Source organism: Prionailurus bengalensis, chromosome E3, assembly GCF_016509475.1.
Source record: "Prionailurus bengalensis isolate Pbe53 chromosome E3, Fcat_Pben_1.1_paternal_pri, whole genome shotgun sequence".
Lineage (NCBI taxonomy): Eukaryota > Metazoa > Chordata > Mammalia > Carnivora > Felidae > Prionailurus > Prionailurus bengalensis.
In genome coordinates this window covers 26,751,148-26,774,893 of record NC_057357.1, presented here as the reverse complement: position 1 = coordinate 26,774,893, position 23,746 = coordinate 26,751,148, and the positions used below count along the sequence as shown (strand labels likewise).

Genomic DNA, 23,746 nt, shown 5'->3' with positions numbered 1-23,746 from the left:
ACTGGAATGTGGGCAGGGTTTTTATCTGTGTTGTGCTCTGTTATCTCCTCAGCGCCTGGCACAAGAATCGCTCAATAAATAAATATTTGTTGAATCTATTTTACCAGCCTGCGAAATCTAAAGGCTTGGAGAAAACAAGGGCCTGCACCAGGATGCGAGAACTTTTCTGACCCCATGGAATGCTAGACAGAAGTGACTGTGCTACCGCTTGGCAGAAAGATAGGGGAGCAGGGGATGGGGAAGGGGGGAGGAAAAGGGGGGACAGGAGAATTACATATTAACATTTATTACAGGAAAGCCACCCATCTGCCCTTGACTTCATCGGGCACATGGCTCATGATTAAATGTGAGATGGAAGCTGACAATCTGCTTGTCACCTCCCTCTATCTAATTTCCACCTCCTGGGTGTGACTAATATTCAAAGACTGCTATTTCCTTCAGTATGGTCCCAGGAAACAACGTAATGAGCTCGACCACAGAAATGCAGCAACCCGTTCCAGCCCTGGAAAAAAATAAACCAGGTGTATATGGAGATAGTACAATGTTGCATATTCTAGGAATTTAAGAAATTATTTCAAGGGTGTCTGACAACACGTGCCTTTTCGTCATCCTTGTGGACTCGAGCCTCCCGCATCCCATCCCTAGGCTGCAAGGGATGGGGAGAACGAACAGGTTGCTCACTTTCTCTGAACCTTCAGCAACTGTCATCCTCTGGGATGTTTTAGTCCTTGGCCGCTTGGAATGCTCTCACTGGAGCGTACGACGCCCTTCAACCTATCCATCTGAGCCCCTCGCAGATGTAGATGTGATTTTTAAGTCTTTGAGAATTAGCTTTGTCAGTGATCTCGGACTCCTGGCTCTGGAGTTCTCGAGTATCTTCTAGAACCGTCCCCTGCCCCAGTCTGATGGTGCTGGAAAGCTGGCGTAAAAGATGCCCCTCTCGGCTGGCAGCCCCACTGTCTGACTCTCGCCGGGCCACGTGAGGCCATCCCAGCCAAAGCAGCATCTTGTTTGTCGCTCTGTGCTCTGGCCATTAGCTTGACAAAACGCCAAGTCGCCTTCACATACATTTCACTTGAACACAAGAGATCCTTCACTTCTCTTCCTTTGTTAAAGGCACATTGTGGGGAGACAAGGAGCGAGCTCGGCTGTCTTTTTATAGCCCCTCTGCAAAGGTCAGGCTTTCTTCTGCAGCTGGAAGTGGCCCATGACACACTGTGTGCATAAAAGGGACGGGTTATCAGCCTTGCCTTCATGTCATGGCTGTGCTGAGCACATAATCTACCTCCCTTTTCTTTGGCAAGGCCACCTGGGGCTCACTTTCGTGTGTTTCATTTCTGACCCTGCATGAGAGGCCCCTTCCCCAACATCCCCGTTCTTTACGAGGCCTTGAACAATACTCACCTCGTTTATCCGGGATGCCCAACTGGTCCATATCCCATACGAAGTGGGTGTTCAATATGTATCACTGAAAACCCCAAACCCAAACTAGGCACAGTTTGCTGTAACCCCGTAGAGGGACCAAGAGCCAGGTATCCAGGCATGTTCGGAGTTATTTTAACAGAACAACCCTCTTCCCACTGTGCGGCTTTTGTTTACGTGGCAGCTGTGTGGGTTACTGATCATCCATTCAACATCCATCAATTCAACACACACCTATTGACCACCTATTTACTATGTGCCATCCTCTGTCCTAGGTGCTTAGAACACCTAGGTGTTCCAAGTGCACTCAGGAAACAGAACAAAGACCTTAGCCCTCACTGAGCTGATATTTTCAGCCTTGTACATTACAGTGGGGACCACAGAATTTATTGTCCGAACTCGCTCTTGAGAGGGAAAACGGTTACCATGGATAAATACGTTGGACAAGAGGCACTGGCCAGGGCTGTCAGCGAGGCGTGCAGTGGTTCAAGATCTTGCCTTGAAGTGGACACAGCTCAACAGTTAGGTGCTTCTAGGGGCACCTGGGTGGCTCAGTCGGTTGAGCGTCCAACTTCGACTCAGGTCATGATCTCACAGGCTGTGAGTTCGAGCCCCCCGTCAGGCTCTGTGCTGACAGCTCAGAGCCTGAAGCCTGTTTCAGATTCTGTGTCTCCCTCTCTCTCTCTGACCCCACATTGGGCTCTGTGCTGACAGCTCAGCCTGGAGCCTGCTTCCAATTCTGTGTCTTCGTCTCTCTCTGCCCCTCCCCTGCTCACAATCTGTCTCTCTCTCTCTCAACAATAAATAAATATAAATAAACTTAAAAAAAATAAGTATGAAGTGTGAGGGGACTCTCAGTCTTGGCTGTCACCCAGGACACCCAGGGCACCTTTTTCCTCTCTCTCTGGAGGTATCCCCTGTCCTCCACCCATCTTTCCCTTACTCTGGGCCCTGTTTTGACTAATGGCATTTTGCAGAAAAATTGCAGATAATTTTTCTTCAGACACCATCTCATCCCCTAACAAACACTTCACATTGTTAGCCACACCCTTCCTTATCCCCTTAATCTGGAATTGCAAAATAAACCTTATTTCCATGTACTTTGATCGATACCTGTGACTTTCTATTTTCTAATTCTACGTACAAAAGCTCTCCAAATACCTCAAATATGTCCACGGTCCTGCTGAACCCTGAGTGAAGTCATTACAAAATGTTATGGATCTAAAAGGATTGGGGGAGGGGAGATCCTGGGTGGCTCAGTCGGTTAAGTGTCAGACCCTTGATCTCAGCTCAGGTCTTGATCTCAGGGTCGTGAGTGCAAGCCCCAAACTGGGCTCCATGCTAGGCAGGGAGCCTCCCTAAAAATTAATTAATTCATTAATTAATTAACTAATTAATAAAAAAATAAAAGGGTTGGGGGATGGTAATTCCAACGGAAGCCCTCTCTACCTGCCAAAGAAATGAGTTTGAAAGCAATTCAAGGAGGTAAAATCACAGATCTTGAGATTAATTCAGTATTGAGAGTGAGGCTGGAGATACAGTCAAGGATGAATCTGGTGTCTAGTTTAGTCAACTGGGTGGCTCTTTCAACCCCAGCGGCTGCCACTCTATCTGGTACAGGGCAGATGTTAAATAAATGTTTACAAAAAAAATTTTCCCCAAAGCAACCACTTCCCTTGATTTGATTTCCTTATTTCTGTCCTATATTTTGACTGTTTTCCCAGTCATTTCGCCTGAAACTCATCACTGACTCATCTTTTCTTTAGGTCCTGTGTTAGTCAGGGTTCTCCCGAGAAACAGAACCAAAAGGATCTACATATACAGAAAAAAGAGACTCATGTGATTCGGGACGCTGTTAAGTCCCAAGATCTGCCGTCTGTAAGCTGGAGACCCGGGAGGGCCAGTGGTCTAGCTCGAATCTGCAAAAGACCAAAGAGCTGATGTTCCAACGCAAGTCCTGAGTCAAGAGAAGACCAATGTCCCCATCCAGCAGTCAGGGAGAAGGGGTTCCCTCCTACTTTCAGGAGAGACAGGCTTTATGTTCTATCTAGGCCTTCGACTGATTAGATGAGGCCCACCCACATCAAGGAGAGCATTCTGCTCTACTCAGTCTACCAATTCAAATGTTAATCTCAACAAAAAAACACCCTCACAGAGACACCTAGAATCATCTTTAGCCAAATGTCTGGGCACCCTGTGGCCCAGTCAACTGAACACAAAAATTGACAAGTCCTTTCTGATTAGCCAACAATTGCCGCTCTTCTTCTGGAGAGGCGGTCTCTATGCGGTCAGGGTCCTGGCAGCAAAGAGAGGCACACTCAAAAGAAGCTAATACAGGGAGTTTATGATGGGACTATTCAGAAAGGCAAGGGCAGGATAAAGGAAACTTAGACTTGAGGGCTGGTCTACAGTCCCCTAGGGCCTACATCAGTCAGAAGCAACCGTGACCTCTGGGCCTGATGGAGCAGGCAGAGAGGATGTGCCAGGTGCGATTAAAAGCACTTGACAGTTATGACTTTTAAAAAACCCACAATCTGGGGGCACCTGGGTGGCTCACTCAGTTGGGTGTCCAACTCTTGATTTAGGCTTGGGTTGTGGTTCGTGGGACTGAGCCCCGTGTCCTGCTTGGGATTCTCTCTCTCTCTCCTCTCTCTCTGCCCCTCCCCTGCCCGTGCTCTCTGTCTCTCTCAAAATAAATAAATAATTTAAAAAATCCACAGATTTATTGAGATATAATTCACATATCCTACAATTCACCAATTTAAGTCGCAATTCAGTGTCTTCTAGTCCATTCACACAGTTGTGCAACCATCCCCACGGTCTTAGAACATACTTCTTACCCCCAAAAGAACCCTGAACCCCGTAGCCATCACCTCCCAACATCTCTGTTGCCCCAAACGGAGGCAATATTAATCTACTTTCTGTATCTATTGATTTGCCTACTTTGGATGTTTCGTGTCAATGGAACCATAATTTGTGGTCCTTTGTGATTGACTTCTTCCACTTTGCATGTTGTTTTCAGGGTCATCCGTTGACAACCCAGGTGCAATCATTTTACAAGTGGGGAAATTAAGGCACAGAGAGGTTAGGTAACACCCACTAAGTAGCAGAGCAAGAATCCACACCCAGGTGTTGTGAACTGCTATGCTACTCTGCCTGCAACCACAGAGCTCTCACCCAGGTCCTCACCATGCTAAACGGGAGCACTATCCTAATGTCCCCCCACTGGTGTCAGTCCTCCCTGCTGTACGTAGTCCATCCTAAACCCACTGCCCCATTTACCTTCACTCAAGTTTTGTCTCCATCATGACCCCCAGGGCTCAGGGAACAACAGGCCTTTTTCTTCCCCAACATCCGTTCTCCCTCCTCCTGGTGAGGGAATTCTGACTTCCTTTGTGGAAACCACCCTTCCCCTACTCTTGGCCCATGTGGGTTGGGTGGAGGTGTCCCCACTCCACTTGTTTCAAGAGCAACCACGTGACTGGAGGGGCACCTGGGCAGCTCAGTCCGTTAAACATCCGACTTTGGCCTCGGTCGTGATCTCATGGTTCATGAGTTCAAACCCCACATCGGGCTCTGTGCTGACAGCTCAGAGCCTGGAGCTGCTTCAGATTCTGTGTCACCCTCTCTCTCTGCCCCTCCCCCACTCGTGCTCTGTCTGGTCTCTCAAAAATAAATACACATTAAAAAAAAAAAGCAACCATGTGACTAAGGATGGCCAATGAGAGCACCACAATCCCCTGGACCACAGTGATTGGCTGATGGTGAGGAGTGTGACCTGATGGGAGAAAAATGAGCCTAGAGGTGAGGGACGGGTGTGTGCTGTGGACTCTGGGAAAGCAAAGTTTTCTCTCTTCTGCAGAAGCTAGAGGAAGAGATCTTCTTCTTTCTGGTGGCTGGAGCAGTGTTAGGAGGTGATGCATGGAAGTGTTGCAGTAATTCTGCCGCCACACGTGGGGAGGGCCCCTGGCGAGTCATTGTGAGCCTGATATCGACACTGTGGAAAGCAGAGAGACGAGAGAGAAGCCAAGTATTTGGTTCGCGCTCCTGGATCAAACCATAGCTGAAGAGAACAACCTCTGGGTTTTTCATTTAGCAGAACTAATAGTTCCTTTTACAGCAGAGATGAGATGTTTTGGGTCTCTTCTAAATGTTATAAAAAAGGACTGAAGTTCATGTTCTAAAGGTTTTGTTTTTGTTTGCTCCACAGTACTTACAATAATATGCTCCCTTAAAACCAAATAATTGAGATAATTATTCATTTAGTGGCCACGTCTTATTTAAGCATGTATACTATACAGAGCATCAGCAACCAAGGGCAACAGGTGGCATCTCCACACAGTGTTTCATTGTTTCAATAAGGCCAGTTGGAAGCTAGGCATGGAAAACATCACACAAAGGCTGCTCCCCACCCCTACCCCCAGCAGAACGGGGAGCATCGCTCTTCACCATTGTTTCCACCTGATGAAGAACGTGTTTCCAGCTGTCATGGCACTGAATGGGCCGGAGAACACTGGAACTACAAGTCACATCTCAGCAGAAAACAGCACAGGAAAGAAATGGAACAGAATGGAAATCCCAAATCAGCCCGGAAAAATAAAATGTAAAGCAGGGGAAAAGCGTCTCTTCGGGGGCAGATTTAAAATAAAGCCCTTGGAATGAAACCACTGATTCTTAACCAGGCCTGCACATCAGAGCCCCTATGTGAGTTTTTAAAAGACATTTATCCCCCAGGCCAGCCGTGGAGCTCCTGCTTCGGGAAGGCTGGGTAGAACAGATGCACATTTGTTTTTAATCTCAGGGTTGACTCTGATGGAGCATGCCCAGTTAAGTGTTCCAGGATTAAGAGTTAGAAAATTCTGTATAGCCCTAGAAATGTAATCGACATTTTAAAAAAGGAAGAAAGTCGGTTAAGCGTCTAACTCTTGATTTCAGCTCAGGTCACGATCTCACTGTTCCTGAGTTGGGCTCCGTGCTGACAGCACACAGCCAGCCTGCTGGGGATTCTCTCTCTCCCTCTCTCTCTCTCTCTGTCCCTCCCCTGCTCACAGGAGCACATGTATGCACATGGACTCTCTCTCTCAAAAATAAATGAATAATTTTTTTTTAAGGAAGAAAGTCACATGAAGAGAAATTCTAAAGAAACAAAACACAGCAGCAAAAAATAAAAGCATTTTGAGGAAGAAGACTTGAGACACGGCCGCAGGTTAAATGTTGGCCAGGCTCATCCCAGGTTTGGGATGCAGATGCACAAGAGGACACTCAAAGGTTGACCCTCCTGCCTGACTTCATCCTTTCATCCAGAAGTTTCTGTAGAAGCCTCTTTTAGGCAAGAGGCTTGAGCAATGGAAACTTAAGTAAGGTAAAAGTGCCCCCAGTGACCACTGGGCTGAATGCTAACAGGCTCAGGAGGCGACCGCCTCAAAACATGCACGAGCCCTAGCTGACCAATGGGCTACTTCCAACTAGGCACAGGTACCAAAAAAGGAAAATTGCACACATTCCATACCTCCTCACCTCTCCTCCTTAACTCCAGCCTCTCCCCCACCCCCCACCACTGCCTCTGGACTGACAGTCTGCTCTTTGCTCCCTTGCAATGTATTCAACAAACTTCTAGCTCTTGTATCTCCTTTGTTCTGCCTTGAGCAGAATTCTTTCACCGCCTGCACCTCAGGCCTCCACCTCATCGGGTCCCACCACAGTGTCTAGGTTGTTCATACTGAGATCATGAAGATTGTTTGTCATTACTCGTAATTACTCGTGTCAACTCACTTTCTTCCACCTCATGCGTTCACATGGGCTTTTTTTTCTTTTAGCTAAGATTCATCTATCACACATTGGCGGAGGGCCAATGAGGTGTGCGAACAGCCCTTGACTTTAATAAGGTCACAACATGTTGGACAGATGTCAGGAAGGCAGGTAGTGACCACACGATGGTAGAATAAAGTACCAGGGCAAGAAGCTCAAGTATGGAGAGATAAGAGAGGGTGTGGGGTGACGTCACTTAAGAGATAAGCAGTTTAGAAGGGCAAATGGCCTTCATCACCTTCATCGGAAAAAGGGAGGATCGTACAAATGGGAGGAAGGGGTGTGTGACCAAGGTGTGTCCAGGGAGCAGCGTGAACTTAAGAATAAATATTCAACACTGCCCCTTGGATACTGCTTGATGCTTGAAGCTGGTTTCTCCGTGTGGTACTCCTAGACAGAGACTAATCGTCCTGCCCTGTTTTCCTCTCTCCCTTTCCTAAAGAAGAAAATGAATCATCCTCCCTGATAAGGGATGCTCTCAAGTCAGTGGGCCAGAGCAGACTGGAACAGCCCTCCGTCTCCTGCAGTGTGCAAATGTGACAATCCATTCCCATTCAACAGCGGAGATCAGGAGGTGGGACTACTGGGGCCCGATTATCACCACACGTAGCAATGACCTCGCCTTGCTCACCAGGCGTTGTCCCTGGGACATTCTGGACTGACAAGCAGGGCAGGCTGCGCGCCCGGACTCAGAACTCGGGGTGAGGGCGCCCTCTGGCGGCTGCAATGAGGCCCAGGACCTTCCATTGCCCTTGGCGCGCCAGGGAGCTGATCTTCCTACACGATCCCAGATCAAAGGACCTGTCGTGTTCTGTCACAGCCCTGCAGGGCTGCCATTTCGGGAGACAGGAGTGGGAGGAAGCACGTCCCCGAAGGCAAGAGGAGCCTTTTAAACCTTTGAAAATACATTCAGCAGGAAAGCGCCTTGTGCTCTGGCAGAGCCAGAAAAGAGCAGTTTTGTGGAAAGGTTTCTTTTGTTCCTCTCTGTTGGGAAAGGTCAAGTTTTCTTCTCCTCAAATCACCGGATCAAGAAGTTTTAAGGAGGGCCTTAAGGAGGCCATGGGGTGAGGATTCAGACTTTTTATCACATTCTTACAAAGTTTGGAACCTCCAAAAAGGGGGAAGAACCCTGAGAGGTCTCTCCTCCTGAAATTCCATAGAACTATGTTCAAAGGTGGTCGCCTAAAGCATCAGAGGTCCCCCAATTTGGTGCTATTAATAGCCCAAACGTCCACCTGACAGAGGAAGAGAGGAAATTAGAAGCCAAGGGACCCGGTGGTTAAGTTCGAGGCTCTCCAGCACCTGCAGACTCTGTTTCCACCTCCTCCTCCATAAAAGGGGTGAGAAAAGTACCTGTTCTGAGGGGCGGTGGTGGGAATGCGGTGGGTGAAGCAGGTAGAGCAGTTCTGCAGGGTGACAGGAGGCCAGTGTCGCGGTAGTGGTGGTGGCTTAGCGGGTCAGAGGGATGAGGTGGATCTATACACGCTGTCTTAGAAGGATGGCCAGCATAGGTCTCTAAAAGGAAAGCACAAACTGCAGATCAAGACACACAGTATCACACTGACAGGGAACACTACAAACCCAAAGGTGTACATGTATGAATAAAAGACTTATTATTATTTTTTAACATTTATTTATTTTTGAGAGAGCGTGAGCATGGGAGGGGCAGAGAGGGAGACACAGAATCTGAAGCAGGCTCCAGGCTCTGAGCTGTCAGCACAGAGCCGGACGCAGGGCTCGAACTCATGAACAGGAGACCATGACCTGACCCAAAGTCGGATGCTTAACTGACTGAGCCACCCAGGTGCCCCTGAATAAGAGATGTTTTAAAACGAGTCTGGAAAGGTACACAATGAATTTTTAATAGTGGTTACTTCTAGAGATAGGTTTGGAAACAGTGCTTTTTGTGTGTGTTTTTTAACCTATATGTAGTTTATATTGTTTCATTTCGAAGCAGTGATTTCTTTGGGAAGTGTGGGGGGGGCGAGAAAAAAATGTACTGTCTTATGTGACAGATTGCTAACAACTAATCACAAAGTAAGGCAAGTGGTCAGTTTCCTGAAAAGCAACAGTGGTCTGCAGAGAGATTTACTTGTCACTGTAAATACTTTTAGCACTGTTGGAATATTTCACCATGTGGATGTGTGCATTTTTTTTTTTTTACAAAAAGTTTTCATTTTTTAAAAATGGCAACTGAAAATTGTATTTAGTCCAGCAAAAACTTACTGAGTGTCAGGCACTGTGCTAAACTGTGAAGGCATGGAAACGACTAACGTGGTCTCTGCCATCCAGGAGTTCACCGTCTAGTTCAGCTTCTCAAATCTAATGTGCTTAAGTGTCATGTATTGGTTAATTATTGCTGTACTTAACCAATTACCCCAAAACTCAGCAGCTGAAAACAACAAACATTATCTAACATAGTTGCTGAGAGTCAGAAACTGAGGAGTGGCTTAGCTGGCTGATTCGGAATCCGGGTCTCTCATGATGTTGCAGTCAGGATGTCAGCAGGGGCTGCATCATCTGAAGGCACGACTGGGGCTGCAGGATTCACTCCCAAGATGGCACACATACGTGAATACTGGCATGTATGTTTTCCTAAATTGAGTGATCTCAGAGAGAAAGGTGAAAGCTGCAATGTCTTTTATGAGCCAGCAGCCTTGGCAGTCACACTCCATCATTTCTACCACTTGTTAGAAACAAGTCACTAAGTACAGCCCACATTCAAGGCAAGGGGAACAAGGCTCCACTGAACAGGGGAGTATCCAGGAATTTCTGGCCAGAGTAGAAAACCACCACATCTTGTCAAAATGCAGATTCTAATTCAGAAAGTCTGGGGAGGAGCCCTAAATTCTGCATTGCTAAAGTGTTGCCAGGTGATGCCACTAGCTGTTGGTCTGTGGACCACACTTTGAACAGCAAGGGAATCCAAGACATGTAAAGAACTATAGCTCAGGTTGCCTCTTTGGAACTATCCTGCTTGCAAGAATAACATCCTTTGTCCTCCTGGCATCATCTTTGGATGGCGTCCAATTTTGAAATCACATTTTCCCTGAAAGGTCAGAGCAGTAAAGTAAGGGAAAGACAAGATTACCTTGTTAATACACGAGGACAATCTGTAATGGAATTATAAACAATCCCGGGAGGATTCAGAAAATCTCTCTGGTCTTGTTCTGGAAGCTCTCAGAAGCATAAAACATCAGCCATCAGTTCTGAAGCAGGTGCTAAACAAACGGCAGCAAATCTGGGCTTTTAATAAGTATTGTACAAAATGTCTTTATATGACTAAGACTCCTGACTGCAATACTTACAGAATTAGCTTTGATATGGGAGGGCAAGAAACAGCAAGAGCATCTTAGAAGATTGAGGCTTCTACAGGCTACAGAAGGGTGGCACGTTAAGGAAATCGTTCCCCCATTCAACAGACTGGATTGAAATTGGCTTTCAAATACGGCATAAAACTATATATAACTATAAATCGTCTATTTTTTATTGCTATGATTCACATTCCATAAAATTCACCATTTTAAAGTATACAATTCAAAAGTTTTTAAAAATTTGTTCACAGGGTTGTACAGCCACCACCACCAGCTAATTCTAGAACATTCATCACCCCAAAAATAAACTGTATCCAAAAGCAATTGGTCCTCGTGTCCCGCCATTCTTTACAACCCTAGGCAACCACTAGGTTATTTTCTGTCACTATGGATTTGCCTCTGCTGAACATTTTCATATACACAGAATCCTACAATCTTAGCCTTTTGTGTCTGGCTTCCTTCACTTAGCTTTTTTTTTTTTTTTTTTTAATTGTGGTAAGCTATACATAACATCATTTAAACATTTTAAGTTTTCATTTATTTATTTTGAGAGACAGTGCAAATGGGAGGGGCACAGAGAGAGGGAGAGAGAGACAGAGAGAGAGAGAGAGAGAGAGAGAGAGAGAGAGAGAGAGAGAGAATCCCAAGCAGGATCCACAGTGTCAGCACAGAGCACGATGTGGGGCTTGAACTCATCAACTGTGAGATCATGACCTGAGCCAAAGTCATGAGTCGGACACTTAAGTGACTGAACCACCCAGGCATCCCTATCATTTAACCATTTTTATGTGTAGAGGTCAGTATCAGTAAGTACATTCACACCACCGTCTGCCTTCACTATTTTCCTCTTTCCATTCTGAAACTTTGTACCCAAACATCATGTTTTGAAGGGTTTTTATGACCAGTTTATATTCTATCGTATGGATAGGCTACATGTTGCTCATCTACTCATCAGCTGGTGAACATTTGGATTGTTTCCACTTTTTGGCTATTATGAATAACGTTGCCACAATCATTCGTGAATATGTATTTGTTTGAATATATGCTGTCATTTCTTTGGGGTTTATACCTAGGAGAGGCGTCACCGTGTCACATGGTAACTCCGTATTTAACTGTCTGAGGAACTGCCAGACTGTTTTCCAAAGGGGGCTGCACCACTTCACGTGTCCATTGCAGTGTGTGCAGATCCAATTCCTCTACACCCTTGCCAACACGTTATTTTCCACTATTTGAGCAGCGCCACACTACCCACTGGCCACACTAGTGGTATCTCATTGTGGTTTTCCCTATGACTAATGATCTTACACCTCTTTTCAAATGCTAGTGGCCTGTGTCTTCTTTAAAGATGCATCTATTCAAATCCTTTGCCTATTTTTAATTGGGCTCTTATCGTTGAGTTGTTAAAGCGTTCTTTATATAGTCTAAATACAAATCCCTTATCCGATCTATGATTCTTGCTCATTCTGTGGGTTGTCTTTTACCTTCTTGATAGTATTCTTTGAAAGCACCAAAGTTTTTATTTTGATTAAGTCCAATCTATCTGTTTTTTTCTTTTGTTGCTTTATGCTTTTGGCATCCTATGCAGAAAACTAATCTAATCCAAAGTCACACGGATTTACTCTTATGTCTTCTTCTATGTGTTTTAGCATTACCATTTAGATTTTTAATCCATTTGAGTTCATTTTTATATATATACTGTGAAGCAGGGGTCCAAACTCATTCTTTTGCATGTTTGTTAATCATCAGCAAGAAGCAGAGAGAATGGCCTTTTAAACATTAAAATAAATAAATAGATAAAAGGGGTGCCTGGGTGGCTCAGTCAGTTGAGCATCCAACTTCAGCTCAGGTCATGATCTCACAGTTCATGAGCTCAAGCCCCATGCTGGGCTTTGCACTGATAGCTCAGAGCCTGTTTTGGATTCTCTGTCTCCTTCTCTCTCTGCCCCTCCCCCACTTGGGCTCTCTCTCAAAAATAAACATTAAAAAAATTTTAAAAAGAGAATGACCTTGAGTTTCTTGGTAGCTTTTTTTTTTTTTTTTTTTCCTTTTGGCTGGAAGATTTGGAGTTTTATAGCAAATCATATGGTATGGACCCAGAACCCAGGAGCCCAGCCTGGCCCAGTAGCATCTTTTCAATAAATCTATACTGAATTTTACTGCGAAGCATATAGTCTTGAATTCTTACATTACTGGTTATGTGAAAATGACTTCTAACAAGGGAGAGCTATTTCTTCATTCAATCCCAGTGAAGACTATCTAGTGATCACCTATTATGGGTCAGTGATTAAAACAAAGATTCCTGCCCTACAGAGAGCTTACACTCTTGCAGGGAGAAACAGACAAAAATAAATAACTAAATACATCATGTAATATGTCAGAAGGCGGTAAGTGTTGTGGGGAAAAACTGCAACAGCTGAGCAAATGGGATGAGCCAAGCAGTAGGGTGGGGTTTGCAGTTCTGGAAAAGGTGGTCAGGGAGGGCCTCCTTTAAAAGGTGACATCAGTAGGGCACCTGGGTGGCTCAGCTGGTTAAAAGGTGACATCAAGCAAAAATCCAAGAGCTGGTGAGGGATCTGGCCATGCAGATATACAGGAAGGAGCATTGCAGGCAGAAAGAGAAGCCACTGCAAATGCCCTAGGACAAGACGGTGCCTGGTATTTTGAGAAATGGCAAGGAGGCCAGTGTGGCGGAGCAGACTGAGGAAGGAGGAAGTGGCCAGAGGACCAGATCATCTGGGTTCTTAGAGACCATTTTAGGGACTTTGACTTTTGTGCTGAGGAAAGTGGGATAAACCACTTGGGGGGGGGTGGGGGGTTCTGAGCTGAGCAACAGTAACAAGGTCTGGCTTCTGGTTCAAAGGATCACTCTGGCTGCTGGGTTGAGAATGGATTGTAGGAGGCCAGGCAGGGCAGGAAGAATAGTTAGGAGGCTTCTGAAATAACCCAGCTGAGATGAGGGTGGTTGGGCCCTGAGTGGCAGCAGCTGAGGCAGCAAAAAGGATTTGGTAGAGTCTGCAGGATGTCCTTACTGACTGGATGGGGGTGTGATAAAAGCAGGTGTCAAAGGTGACTCCAGAGATTTTTTGGCCTGAGGACCAGAAGGATGGAGCGGCTATTAACTGTGATAAGGAAGGCCACTGGGGCGTCAGGATGGTGGGGTGGGGGTCAAGGAGTTCTGCTTGGGGCACGTGGAACTTGAGATTCTCTCTGACTTCCAAATGGAGGGGACCGGCTGGCAGGTGGATATTTAAAGATGAGAAAGCTGGGCTGAAACAGGAATGTGAAGAAATCAACCACAAGGCAGGATGAGATACCGAGAAAAAGATGACAGACAGAACAGGGCCAAGAACCACAGCCTGGGACCCTCTGGCACTGAAAAATCCAGAGAAGAGGAACAACAGCTAAGGAGTCCACTGGAAACAATGGAGACAATGACAGTCTTCCATTTAACGATGGATTTGACAGTCTTGCTTTGTCAATCTTCAACACCCTCATGTTTTAAATTACCTTTGGTTAGAAGTAAATTCAAATTTTTTTCCCCTTAAAGATTTCTGTTATTTTCTTAATGATTCATTCTTGATGTTTTAAAAAAAAAATTAACTATGCCCCAAACAAGCAGCAACTTCGTCTGTTATTAACTGGAACAGACCTGGCCAACAGTCAGACTTCTGGCGTAAGGTGGCACAGGAGAAAAAAAAATTATCACTAGAGACTTTTATTTATGGAAAAAAAAAAAAAAAAACACCTCTTGCAGTTTATTAACAAAATTCATATAATGACAATTGCACATTTCCTTTTCTGCCAATGCCCCTTGTTTAATTACTACCCTTTTTTATAGACAGAAAAGTGGACATACTTTAAAACCTTTCTGATAAATATATTGCCACGCGGCATCCGGCCTGGATAACGCTCTTCAAAATAGCATATGCTGGAGCCTGTTGAAAACGACAATAAGCAAACAAAAGAAACATGTTCTACGTTCACTTGTAGCAGTAAGATATGGCCTGAAATGGCAAGGCTGCAGCTCTCTGGATAAGACATAAGATCTAAACATTTCTTTTAATTCAAAAGGTTGGGAAGCTTCCACTATCGCCAGAAAATCTGAATCATCTGGTTTCTCATCGGGAAGAGGAAAAAAGCTGCTAGGGGGAAATGATGAGAAAGGAAGCAAGAAATAAGACTTCCCATTGGGAGCAATGCTTTTGCCTGAGTTTTTATCAAAGCACAGTATTGGTTTGCTATCTTTGGTGGTCACTATGAAATCTACTTTTCTGGAAACAAAAAATTTCCCGCCCTTTAATCTTCCAAATAAGGTGCCCGGGGCAGCACAAGCAAATAGTAAAGAGAGGTCCCCTACCAGCTGTGCATCATGTTCAAGGCCTATGTCATGGTGCTCGAGCTCTTCATCCCGAAATTTCCTTATCACCTGGTTAAATACAAAGAAATCAAAGAAAATCAAAATAAATCTGTTATCCTATCTTCTTCTAGAGGCTAAAGCCTCATTCTACCGTCTAAGATAGGGGTAGGCAAGTTTTTTCCTATAAAGGGCGAAAAAGTCAGTTCTTCAAGCTCCGCTGGCTGTATGGGCCTCTCCATAACTACTCAACTCCGCCAATGTTGGGAGGACAGCAGCCACAGACACATTAAAGAATGGGCGTGACTGTGTTGCAACAAAACTTAATTTACAGAAACAGGTGGTTGGCCCCAGGCCAGGGTTTACCAACCCCCAATTTACACTTGAAAAAAAATTAAACAGTTCCCTTATTTGTAATAGAAAATTACATGAAGATATCTATTGGTTAATTTATTTAAGCTGAAGTATTTGTGCTCACAGCATTGGCTCAGAATCTATCAATGATCCAGAAGTGGAGAGAATACAGTTGTGGGCTCAGGAGACACGGCATGGCTTCTGGTCCCAGTTCTGCCCGAGCATGTGACCAGGGCACATGACTTGAGCTTTCTGTGTCTCTTGCCTATAGAATGAGGCACTCACCTAGGTTTCTAAGGCCATGTCATTCCCCAACTTGCTATTTTTTTTCCTTCCCACCAAGTTGCTTACCGACCCTTTTCGCCCTTATTGGCCTATTTCCAGAGTATATTCAAATACCTGAAGAAGTTCCTCATATTTTTCAGGATCCTCCTCCATCAACGTCCTGATCTGGTTGTTGTAGTGATGTGCTATAGACTCTTCCACAGCCACAGTGCAGGCCATTGCTCCCTCCTTCCCAAGCAGGGCGGTTCCCGCACCTGGAATTGTCAAATCCAGCACAGAAAAGGATGGGACAGACACTACACTGGTGCGGGAGATCATGTCAGGTCAGGGTTCATCAACTGGAGCACTACAGGCTCTAGGGCTTGCTCGGTAATGCCTTGTTGTGGCGGCCGTCCTATGCACTGGAGGATATTTTAGCAGCGTCCCTGGCCTCTACCCACTAGAGGCCAGAAACACCCCTGGTTGTGACAACCAAAAGTGTCTCCAGACACTGCCAAGCATTCTTAGGAGCAACCTGCCCCCAGTGAAAATTGCTGTTTTAGGTGGTACCAGGTCACACTGTCAAATCCTGAATCACAGAGTAAGAATACTATTATCTTTTCAATGTTCTTTTTAGCCCTCTGATTATGGCAAGAAGAAAGTCCTCATCTGGGATGAGTACATCTTTATTTCTTTCCCAACATTTACTCTTCTCCCTTTTTAAGAGTGAGCAGGTCTTAGAACCTTTGTCAGGGAACATCATCGGGCTACAACTGAATTGCTCTAGCTTTTTTCCTCCTCCGATGTGTTTGTTTTTACTGTACTTTCTATTTATAAAACCACTGATTTAAATCCATAAATATTTAAATAAATTTAACCAAAAAAAAAAAAGTCAATTTAACTTTAAGAAATATTAAGTCAACAAAAAGGTTGTAAGAGGACACAGAAAGAACTGTGGATTCAGTACTTTAACGATGTAATCACCCCAGATCCCTAAGCTCAAGCAAGCTCTTCTGGACACATACCCAGTGCAAACCCCACCACGTTCCAGAAGGGCATCAGAATGGTGGGCCGCACCCTAAATGCAACCATCAACTCGTTGAACTTTTTCAAGTGGTCCTTTTCTTGATCCCACATTTTCTGTAAGAAAAACACAAAAATAAATGCAAGCATTACTCAGAGACCACCTGCTACATGCCAAGGAAGCTCCATGCCCTGTCCTTGTGGGAGACAGGAAGCACAAGGGAGATGGAGGAAGAATGAGAACTGCTATCACCCAAGGAAAAAGCGAAGCATCGGACTAAAAAGCATCTTGGATATGGAGAAGAGAGTGCCAGCAAACCAGGAGAAGAGCCATTATCTCCATTCCAGGTTAGCAGGCCATGAACCATGGCTCCAGAAGTTCTGAGACCTGCAAGTGCCTTTTGTGTTTTAATGTTTACTTATTTTTGAGAGAGACAGACAGACAGAATGCGAGCAGGGGAGGGGCAGAGAGAGAGGGAGACACAGAATCTAAAGCAGGCTCCAGGCTCTGAGCTGTCAGCACAGAGCCCGATGCAGGACTCAAATGCACAAACTGCGAGATCATGACCTGAGCCGAAGTCAGATGCTTAACTGACTGAGCCACCCAGGTGCCCCAACACATGCCTCTTTAAGGACAAGGTCCAGACTAAAGAGAAATGAGATGCTGAGCCCACTCCGCAATTAGGAGAGCAGAGAATCACCGATTGTGTAATTTCCTTCTAGAATACTAGAAGTATCATTTACATCAAAGGATTAAGTGGGAAAGACAAAAGAGCTAACACTTAGCTGGCACGTCCTAAGTGCCAGGTGCTATCAAACAGATTTATGAAGGCAATTCATTTAATTTGCACTAATTGTCATTATCCCCATTACACAGATAAAGTGAGGCACAGAGAGGTTAAGTAACTTGCCCAAGGGCTCACAGCAGGCAATTTAACTTGTGCTAAGTGTCTATTACATACCAGATGTGGTGTTAGCTGCTCTATGCCAGCTCATTTATTCCTCACGAAAACCCAATGAGGTAGGTATTATCAGTTCATTTTGCAAATGTGGAAATAAAGACCCAGAGAGGTCATGTAACTTCCCCAAGGTCACAGAAGTAGGAGGTGGAAGAAAGCTGGAATGTGAATCTGGGTCTTTGTGACTACAGAGGCCAGGCCCCTCCCTCTGCCTCTCAGTATAAAATATAAAATATCTCCACTGGGAACAGGATCACAACCTCTCAGCAACTGGTGCTTTCACCTCATGTGATGATTCTCAAACGTTTTTAATTGCCCACCCCACAGTGAAATGTTAATACTTCAGATATACCATATATCTGTTTATGTACTATATGTCTCTACTCGATACATACAAATAATAATATACTTTTCCCTCCCCTGACCCCATCTTAATAACCAATTTTTGTTCTCTTGGGGACAGTACCTCCCTTGACAGTGCATGACATAATGTGATTCATGACTTGAAGGCCTTTGGATCCCCACGCTATTCAGTGAGGCCAGCCTGAGAGGGATAACGGAGCACCCACCTGAATGACTGGCCCGACACTTGTCCGACCCAGGACGGCCATCTGCCCTGCATAGATTCGGTTCGCTCCATATTCACCTGCATGATCCACCCGGATTACTCGATCCACAGCTGCCCAATTGATATTGTCTAAGGTCATTCGTGAACTGTAAAATCTGACACTGATTCTTCTTCCATAAGCTGCAATGCAAATGTTTATTCTTCATTACTTTCGGGTAAAACAGATGTTTTCTTTTACAGACAGAAGAAAGGAGTACCTTGGAACTAAGGTCACAGATGACTTCCTCATAGGAAGGATATCTCCATAAATGTATTCTGTTAAACCTGTAGTTTTGTTACTTTAAAAAAATTTTTTTAATTTTTTTTTTTAACGTTCATTCATCATTGAGAGACACAGAGACACAGAGCATGAACAGGGGAGGGGCCGAGAATGGAGAGACACAGAATCTGAAGCAGGCTCCAGGCTCCGAGCTGTCAGCACAGAGCCAGACACGGGGCTCGAACTCACAAACTGCGAGATCATGACCTGAGCCGAAGTCGGATGCTTAACCGACTGAGCCACCCAGGCGCCCCATAGTTTTGTTACTTTTTAAAGTAGGCTCCATGCCCAACATGGGGCTTGAACTCAGATCAAGAGTTGCATGCTCGGGGCGCCTGGGTGGCTCAGTCGGTTAAGCAGCCGACTTCAGCTCAGGTCATGATCTTGCGGTCCGTGAGTTTGAGCCCCGCGTCGGGCTCTGTGCTGACAGCTCAGAGCCTGGAGCCTGTTTCAGATTCTGTGTCTCCCTCTCTCTCTGACCCTCCCCTGTTCATGCTCTGTCTCTCTCTGTCTCAAAAATAAATAAACGTTAAAAAAAAAAAATTAAAAAAAAAAAAAGAGTTGCATGCTCTACTGACTGAGCCAGCCAGTCCCCACCCCCTTTTAAAAGTGAATTAATTACCAACACTTAACACATAGAGTTTACCTAAAGACCTGATTCTTCTGGCTTCATGTTAACCATACAAAGATCTGGAAATACTGAGCCTGTCTTTTCATCAGGCAGTGAAAAAGACAGGCTCAGTATTTAACGTGGCAGTGACCTCTAGATGAGCATGCTTCTCCAGTTCACCTCCCCTCAGGCCTCTTCGTTCCCAATGCTGGCTGCGCAAGAACTCCTAGGGAGCTGTCAAAACCATGGATGTTCCTCCCCAGTCAATCCCCGGGGTGGGGAGAGGAAGCAGCCATATTTTTAAAAAGTTCTGTGCAGCCAAGGTTGAGAACCATAGATTTAAGCTCTCTCAAAACACACATGGGCATTGGATTTTGAGAGCAGAGCCTTACACCTTGAGTTTCATCTCCTTATGGTACATCATCAGTTCAACTGAACTCTTGTCTTCAAAATGTAAATTCTTCAAGATAGATTAAATTTTGTCTTTAAAAAAATCTCCTTGGGGCGCCTGGGTGGCGCAGTCGGTTAAGCGTCCGACTTCAGCCAGGTCACGATCTCGCGGTCCGTGAGTTCGAGCCCCGCGTCGGGCTCTGGGCTGATGGCTCAGAGCCTGGAGCCTGTTTCCGATTCTGTGTCTCCCTCTCTCTCTGCCCCTCCCCCGTTCATGCTCTGTCTCTCTCTGTCCCAAAAATAAATAAACGTTGAAAAAAAAAAAATCTCCTAAGAGGGGTGCCTGGGTGGCTCAGTCAGTTAACCATCTGACTCTTGGTTTCGGCTCAGGTCATGATCTCATGGTTTGTGGGATCTCATGAGTTGGAATTTTTGGGATTCTTTCTCTCCCTCCCTGCCCCTCGGCCCCTCACATTCTCTTTTTCTCTCTCAAAATAAATGAAATAAAATTAAAAAAGATCTCCTAATCGTTAACGCCTTGATTGTATTCTCTGAGCCTTGCATTAAGGCATCCCCAAAGTTTTTTCCCCTAAGAGCCTTCCAATGTGTTGTTATGTGTATAAGATGTTATCAGCTCTTTTTGTAGATATGAAAATGTGGACCCCATGGACGCAGCTGTCATGTGAACTTTGACTTGTACTGGTATCATCTTGAGATGTGTCTTAAGGCTGTTATGCATGACTACCATATCTTTAACACATACTTCTATTCATTTAGGCTAACTTCAACACCCTGAAAATGTGTGCAAAACTTCACTTTTTTTTATTAAAAAAGGTTTGAGTGCCTTGGACACAGGTGATGGGGTAGGTCTGCTGAAATCTGAGTGACTCTGTATTCTGGGTTTTAAATGCTTCACTAAACAAAGGAGCAAGGATATGGGGGTCTGAGGCCTGGTGACCCAGCTCTAATCCACTCTTCTGCAGGACCTGCTCCATTTCACTGTGCCTGCTTCACTCAAGAAACTGGATGGAGTCCAGGAACTGGACACCAAAAACTAGATGGAGTGCAAGTTCTGCTGAGTGTAATGTACCACTCGGATCTGTGCCATCAGACAGTGGGTCACTGTGGTCCAGTTTTTGTGATTTCTCATTATTTTATTATCATTATTTTAAAAAATGTATTTATTTTGAGAGAGAGAGAGAGAGAGAGAGAGAGAGCGAGCAGGGGAGGGGCAGAGAGAGAATCCCAAGCAAGCTCTGCACTGTCATTGCAGAGCCCGACATGCGGCTCAAACTCACAAACCGTGAGATCATGACCTGAGCTGAAATCAGGAATCAGATGCTTAACTGAGACACCCAGGTGCCCCCATGACCATGTTCTCGTATGGAGAACAATTTGACACATTTGACAAAGTCAGGGTTGCCTGTCCAAAGTTATCTCCTCCAGGTCCAAGGACTGATGCTCCCATGAATCTTACCTCCTTACAGAAATAGGACTCCTAGGAATTGGAATAGAAAACAATGAGCTGGCTCTACCTCTCGAGATAATCTTGTTTGCTTGTTCTTTCATTTGTTACTCCCATCCCAAAACATATTAATAGGAAAGAACTTACAGCCCAGGACTCGTTTTTTAAAAACACATTTCACGAGAAATAGCAAGGGGCTGAGTACACAGGATGAGTGTAAACACACAGCTGACTTCTGATGGGCAGGACTGTATTTGTACTAAAAACATACCTCACAGTTCCCCAGCACTCCACTTTTCCAGGCTCAGGCACCTAATAAATGATTTTTTGTGGGGTGTGTGGAGGATTGGGTTGTATTATTTGCCATTTTTATCTTTTCACAATCTCTGTAAGGTATCTTTAAAAAGTATGGGATGAACCACAGAAGGAGCACAGAGCTAGAGCCAGAAACTGTGTCCTGTTTGTTTTATTTAAGTTTACTTATTTTGAGGGAGAGCGAGCGAGTAGGGGAGGGGCACAGAGAGAATTGCAAGCAGGCTCCACACCAGCAGAGCTGAGCCTGACATGGGGCTCGAACCCACGAACCATGTGAGATCATGACCTGAACTGAAACCAATAGTTGGATGCTTAACCGAATGAGCCACCAAGGCACCGTATACATGTTCTATTCTCTAACACTAACCTTGGACAAATCAGAATTGCCATTTCTTACATATAAAATTGGCAATAATCAGGTTTTTTCCTTTTTAAGGAAACCTACAATAGTAACACTTTTCTTACTGAATTATCATGAAGATAAAATGAGATACAGGAAGCAAAGTAACTTTATAAGTGATAAAGAATGATTTTTATTGTTATGCTCATTGGCTCAACAAAGGAGCATTAAAAGTCATGTTTAGGGGCGCCTGGGTGGCGCAGTCGGTTAAGCGTCCGACTTCAGCCAGGTCACGATCTCGCAGTCCATGAGTTCGAGCCCCGCGTCAGGCTCTGGGCTGATGGCTCAGAGCCTGGAGCCTGTTTCCGATTCTGTGTCTCCCTCTCTCTCCCCCTCCCCCGTTCATGCTCTGTCTCTCTCTGTCCCAAAAATAAATAAACGTTGAAAAAAAAAATTAAAAAAAAAAAAGTCATGTTTAAAAATCCTGAGTTTTGCCTGCATTGTCACACACTTTAAAATTGCGAAAAAATAAAGTTGAGGCCCTGTGCCAGAAGCTCTCTAATGTATCATTTTAAGTTAGTGCTTTCCCACAGTGTGAAAAATCTAATAATGATGGTACCTAGGAGATTTAAAGTAGTATACAGGAAGATCTTAAGTGGCTTATGAACATGCATTTAATAACACCCACATAGTTAAGAGTTACTCTCTTTTAAATTCTTTTGCAATCCCTTTGATTTCATCAAGGAGAATGTCTCAGTTTACAAATACCTTCCTAATACTTGCTAATCTTTTTTTTTTCTCCCCACCCAGAAAGACTGTTTGGGGTTCAAGTCTTGGTAGGCAATAGTATCTAATACTATTTTTTTTACTATTTTTTTACTAATACTATTTTTTACTATGTTTTTAACCCATTCATTTTTTGATTACTCTATTTGGGCCAGGCAATACTTGGTTTTCCGTCTTCACCATAAGAACTTAGCTTCGGCGAAATTATTTAATTTAAAAATGGAACACACTGACGTGCTCAGTCGGTTGAGCATCCTGACTCTGAGCCCGCTACGGATCCTCTGTCCTCTTCTCTCTGTCCCTCCCCCGATTGTGCTCTCCTCCCCCCATAAAAATAAATATTTTATTTTATTTTTTTTTAATGTTTATTTATTTTTGAGACAGAGAGAAAGACAGAGCGTGAGTGGGGGAGGGGCAGAGAGAGAGGGAGACACAGAATCCGAAACAGGCTCCAGGCTCTGCGCTGTCAGCACAGAGCCCGACGCGGGGCTCGAACCCACGAACCGTGAGATCATGACCTGAGCCGAAGTCAGACGCTTAACCGACTGGGCCACCCAGGCGCACCAAAAATAAATATTTTTAAAAGATGGAACACGGTTATAGAAAAAACACATTTGGTAATCAAAAGTACAAGTGGTATTGCTAAAAGGTAAAAATATTCAGGTGGTATACGAACGACTTAACTTTCAGAAAACGACTTCACAATTTTCTGAGGCAGCTCTGATGAAAAGAGGATAGGAGAAGGACCCAGGATCCTAATTCATCTCCCTATCCCAAACTCTATGCCCCTTCCACTATCCAGGTGCTTCTCAAACTTTCTAGTACATGCAAGACATTCGAAGGTCTAAACTACAGACAACGCGACCCTGTAAGTCAGAAGTGGGACCTGCACTTCTAACAAACCCACGCGGCAGGTCGCGCTGCCTAGCAGGGCTCCTAAAGAAGGCTATGATGACGCCCATAGACACTGAACTTGCAAGGTCTCCCTCCACCTGTCCTCAGCCTGGAATGCCGACGACACCGGCAGTGACGTCCCGTCAGAGGTGTACAATTATGTCATTCCCCCGCTTGCCGACTGCTAGCGGACACGCCAGAGCGCCCCAGCCGAAAACCATGCCCTCCCGCCCCACATTCCCCCAGCGCACCACAAACTCCGCCCCTCCTGTCAGCGGTCTGAGTTTCCCATTTCGCAGTCGCGCGCCGTCGCAGCCCTATGACGTCTACGACGTCTGCCCCGTGACCTCTCCGGCCCAAGTCACAGGCGAAAATTCCCTGGCTCGGCGGTTTAGCGCACTTTTGCGGCCGCACTGATTCTTTACCTGGGAGAGGCCGCAGGGCGCCCGTGCGCAGCCGCCACAGGGAGCGAACCGCCGCCGCCCCCGCGCAGCTCATTGCTGTGACAAGGTAACCGCTGCCCTGAGCGCAACGGCCAAACATGCACTCAGCGCAGACTGA

General features: G+C 45.2%; 1 protein-coding gene across 1 annotated transcript; it reads right to left on the bottom strand.

Moving 5' to 3' along the window:
• Positions 1 to 14,098: 14,098 nt before the first annotated feature.
• On the bottom strand, positions 14,099 to 23,746 carry COQ7 (coenzyme Q7, hydroxylase). The gene is made up of 6 exons (XM_043560426.1): positions 23,611 to 23,746; positions 18,068 to 18,246; positions 16,542 to 16,656; positions 15,652 to 15,791; positions 14,902 to 14,970; positions 14,099 to 14,479 (listed from the first exon to the last, which is right to left on the bottom strand). The coding sequence occupies exons 1-6, from the start codon at positions 23,726 to 23,728 to the stop codon at positions 14,402 to 14,404; spliced, it is 699 nt and encodes a 232-aa protein (XP_043416361.1). The 5' UTR covers positions 23,729 to 23,746; the 3' UTR covers positions 14,099 to 14,401.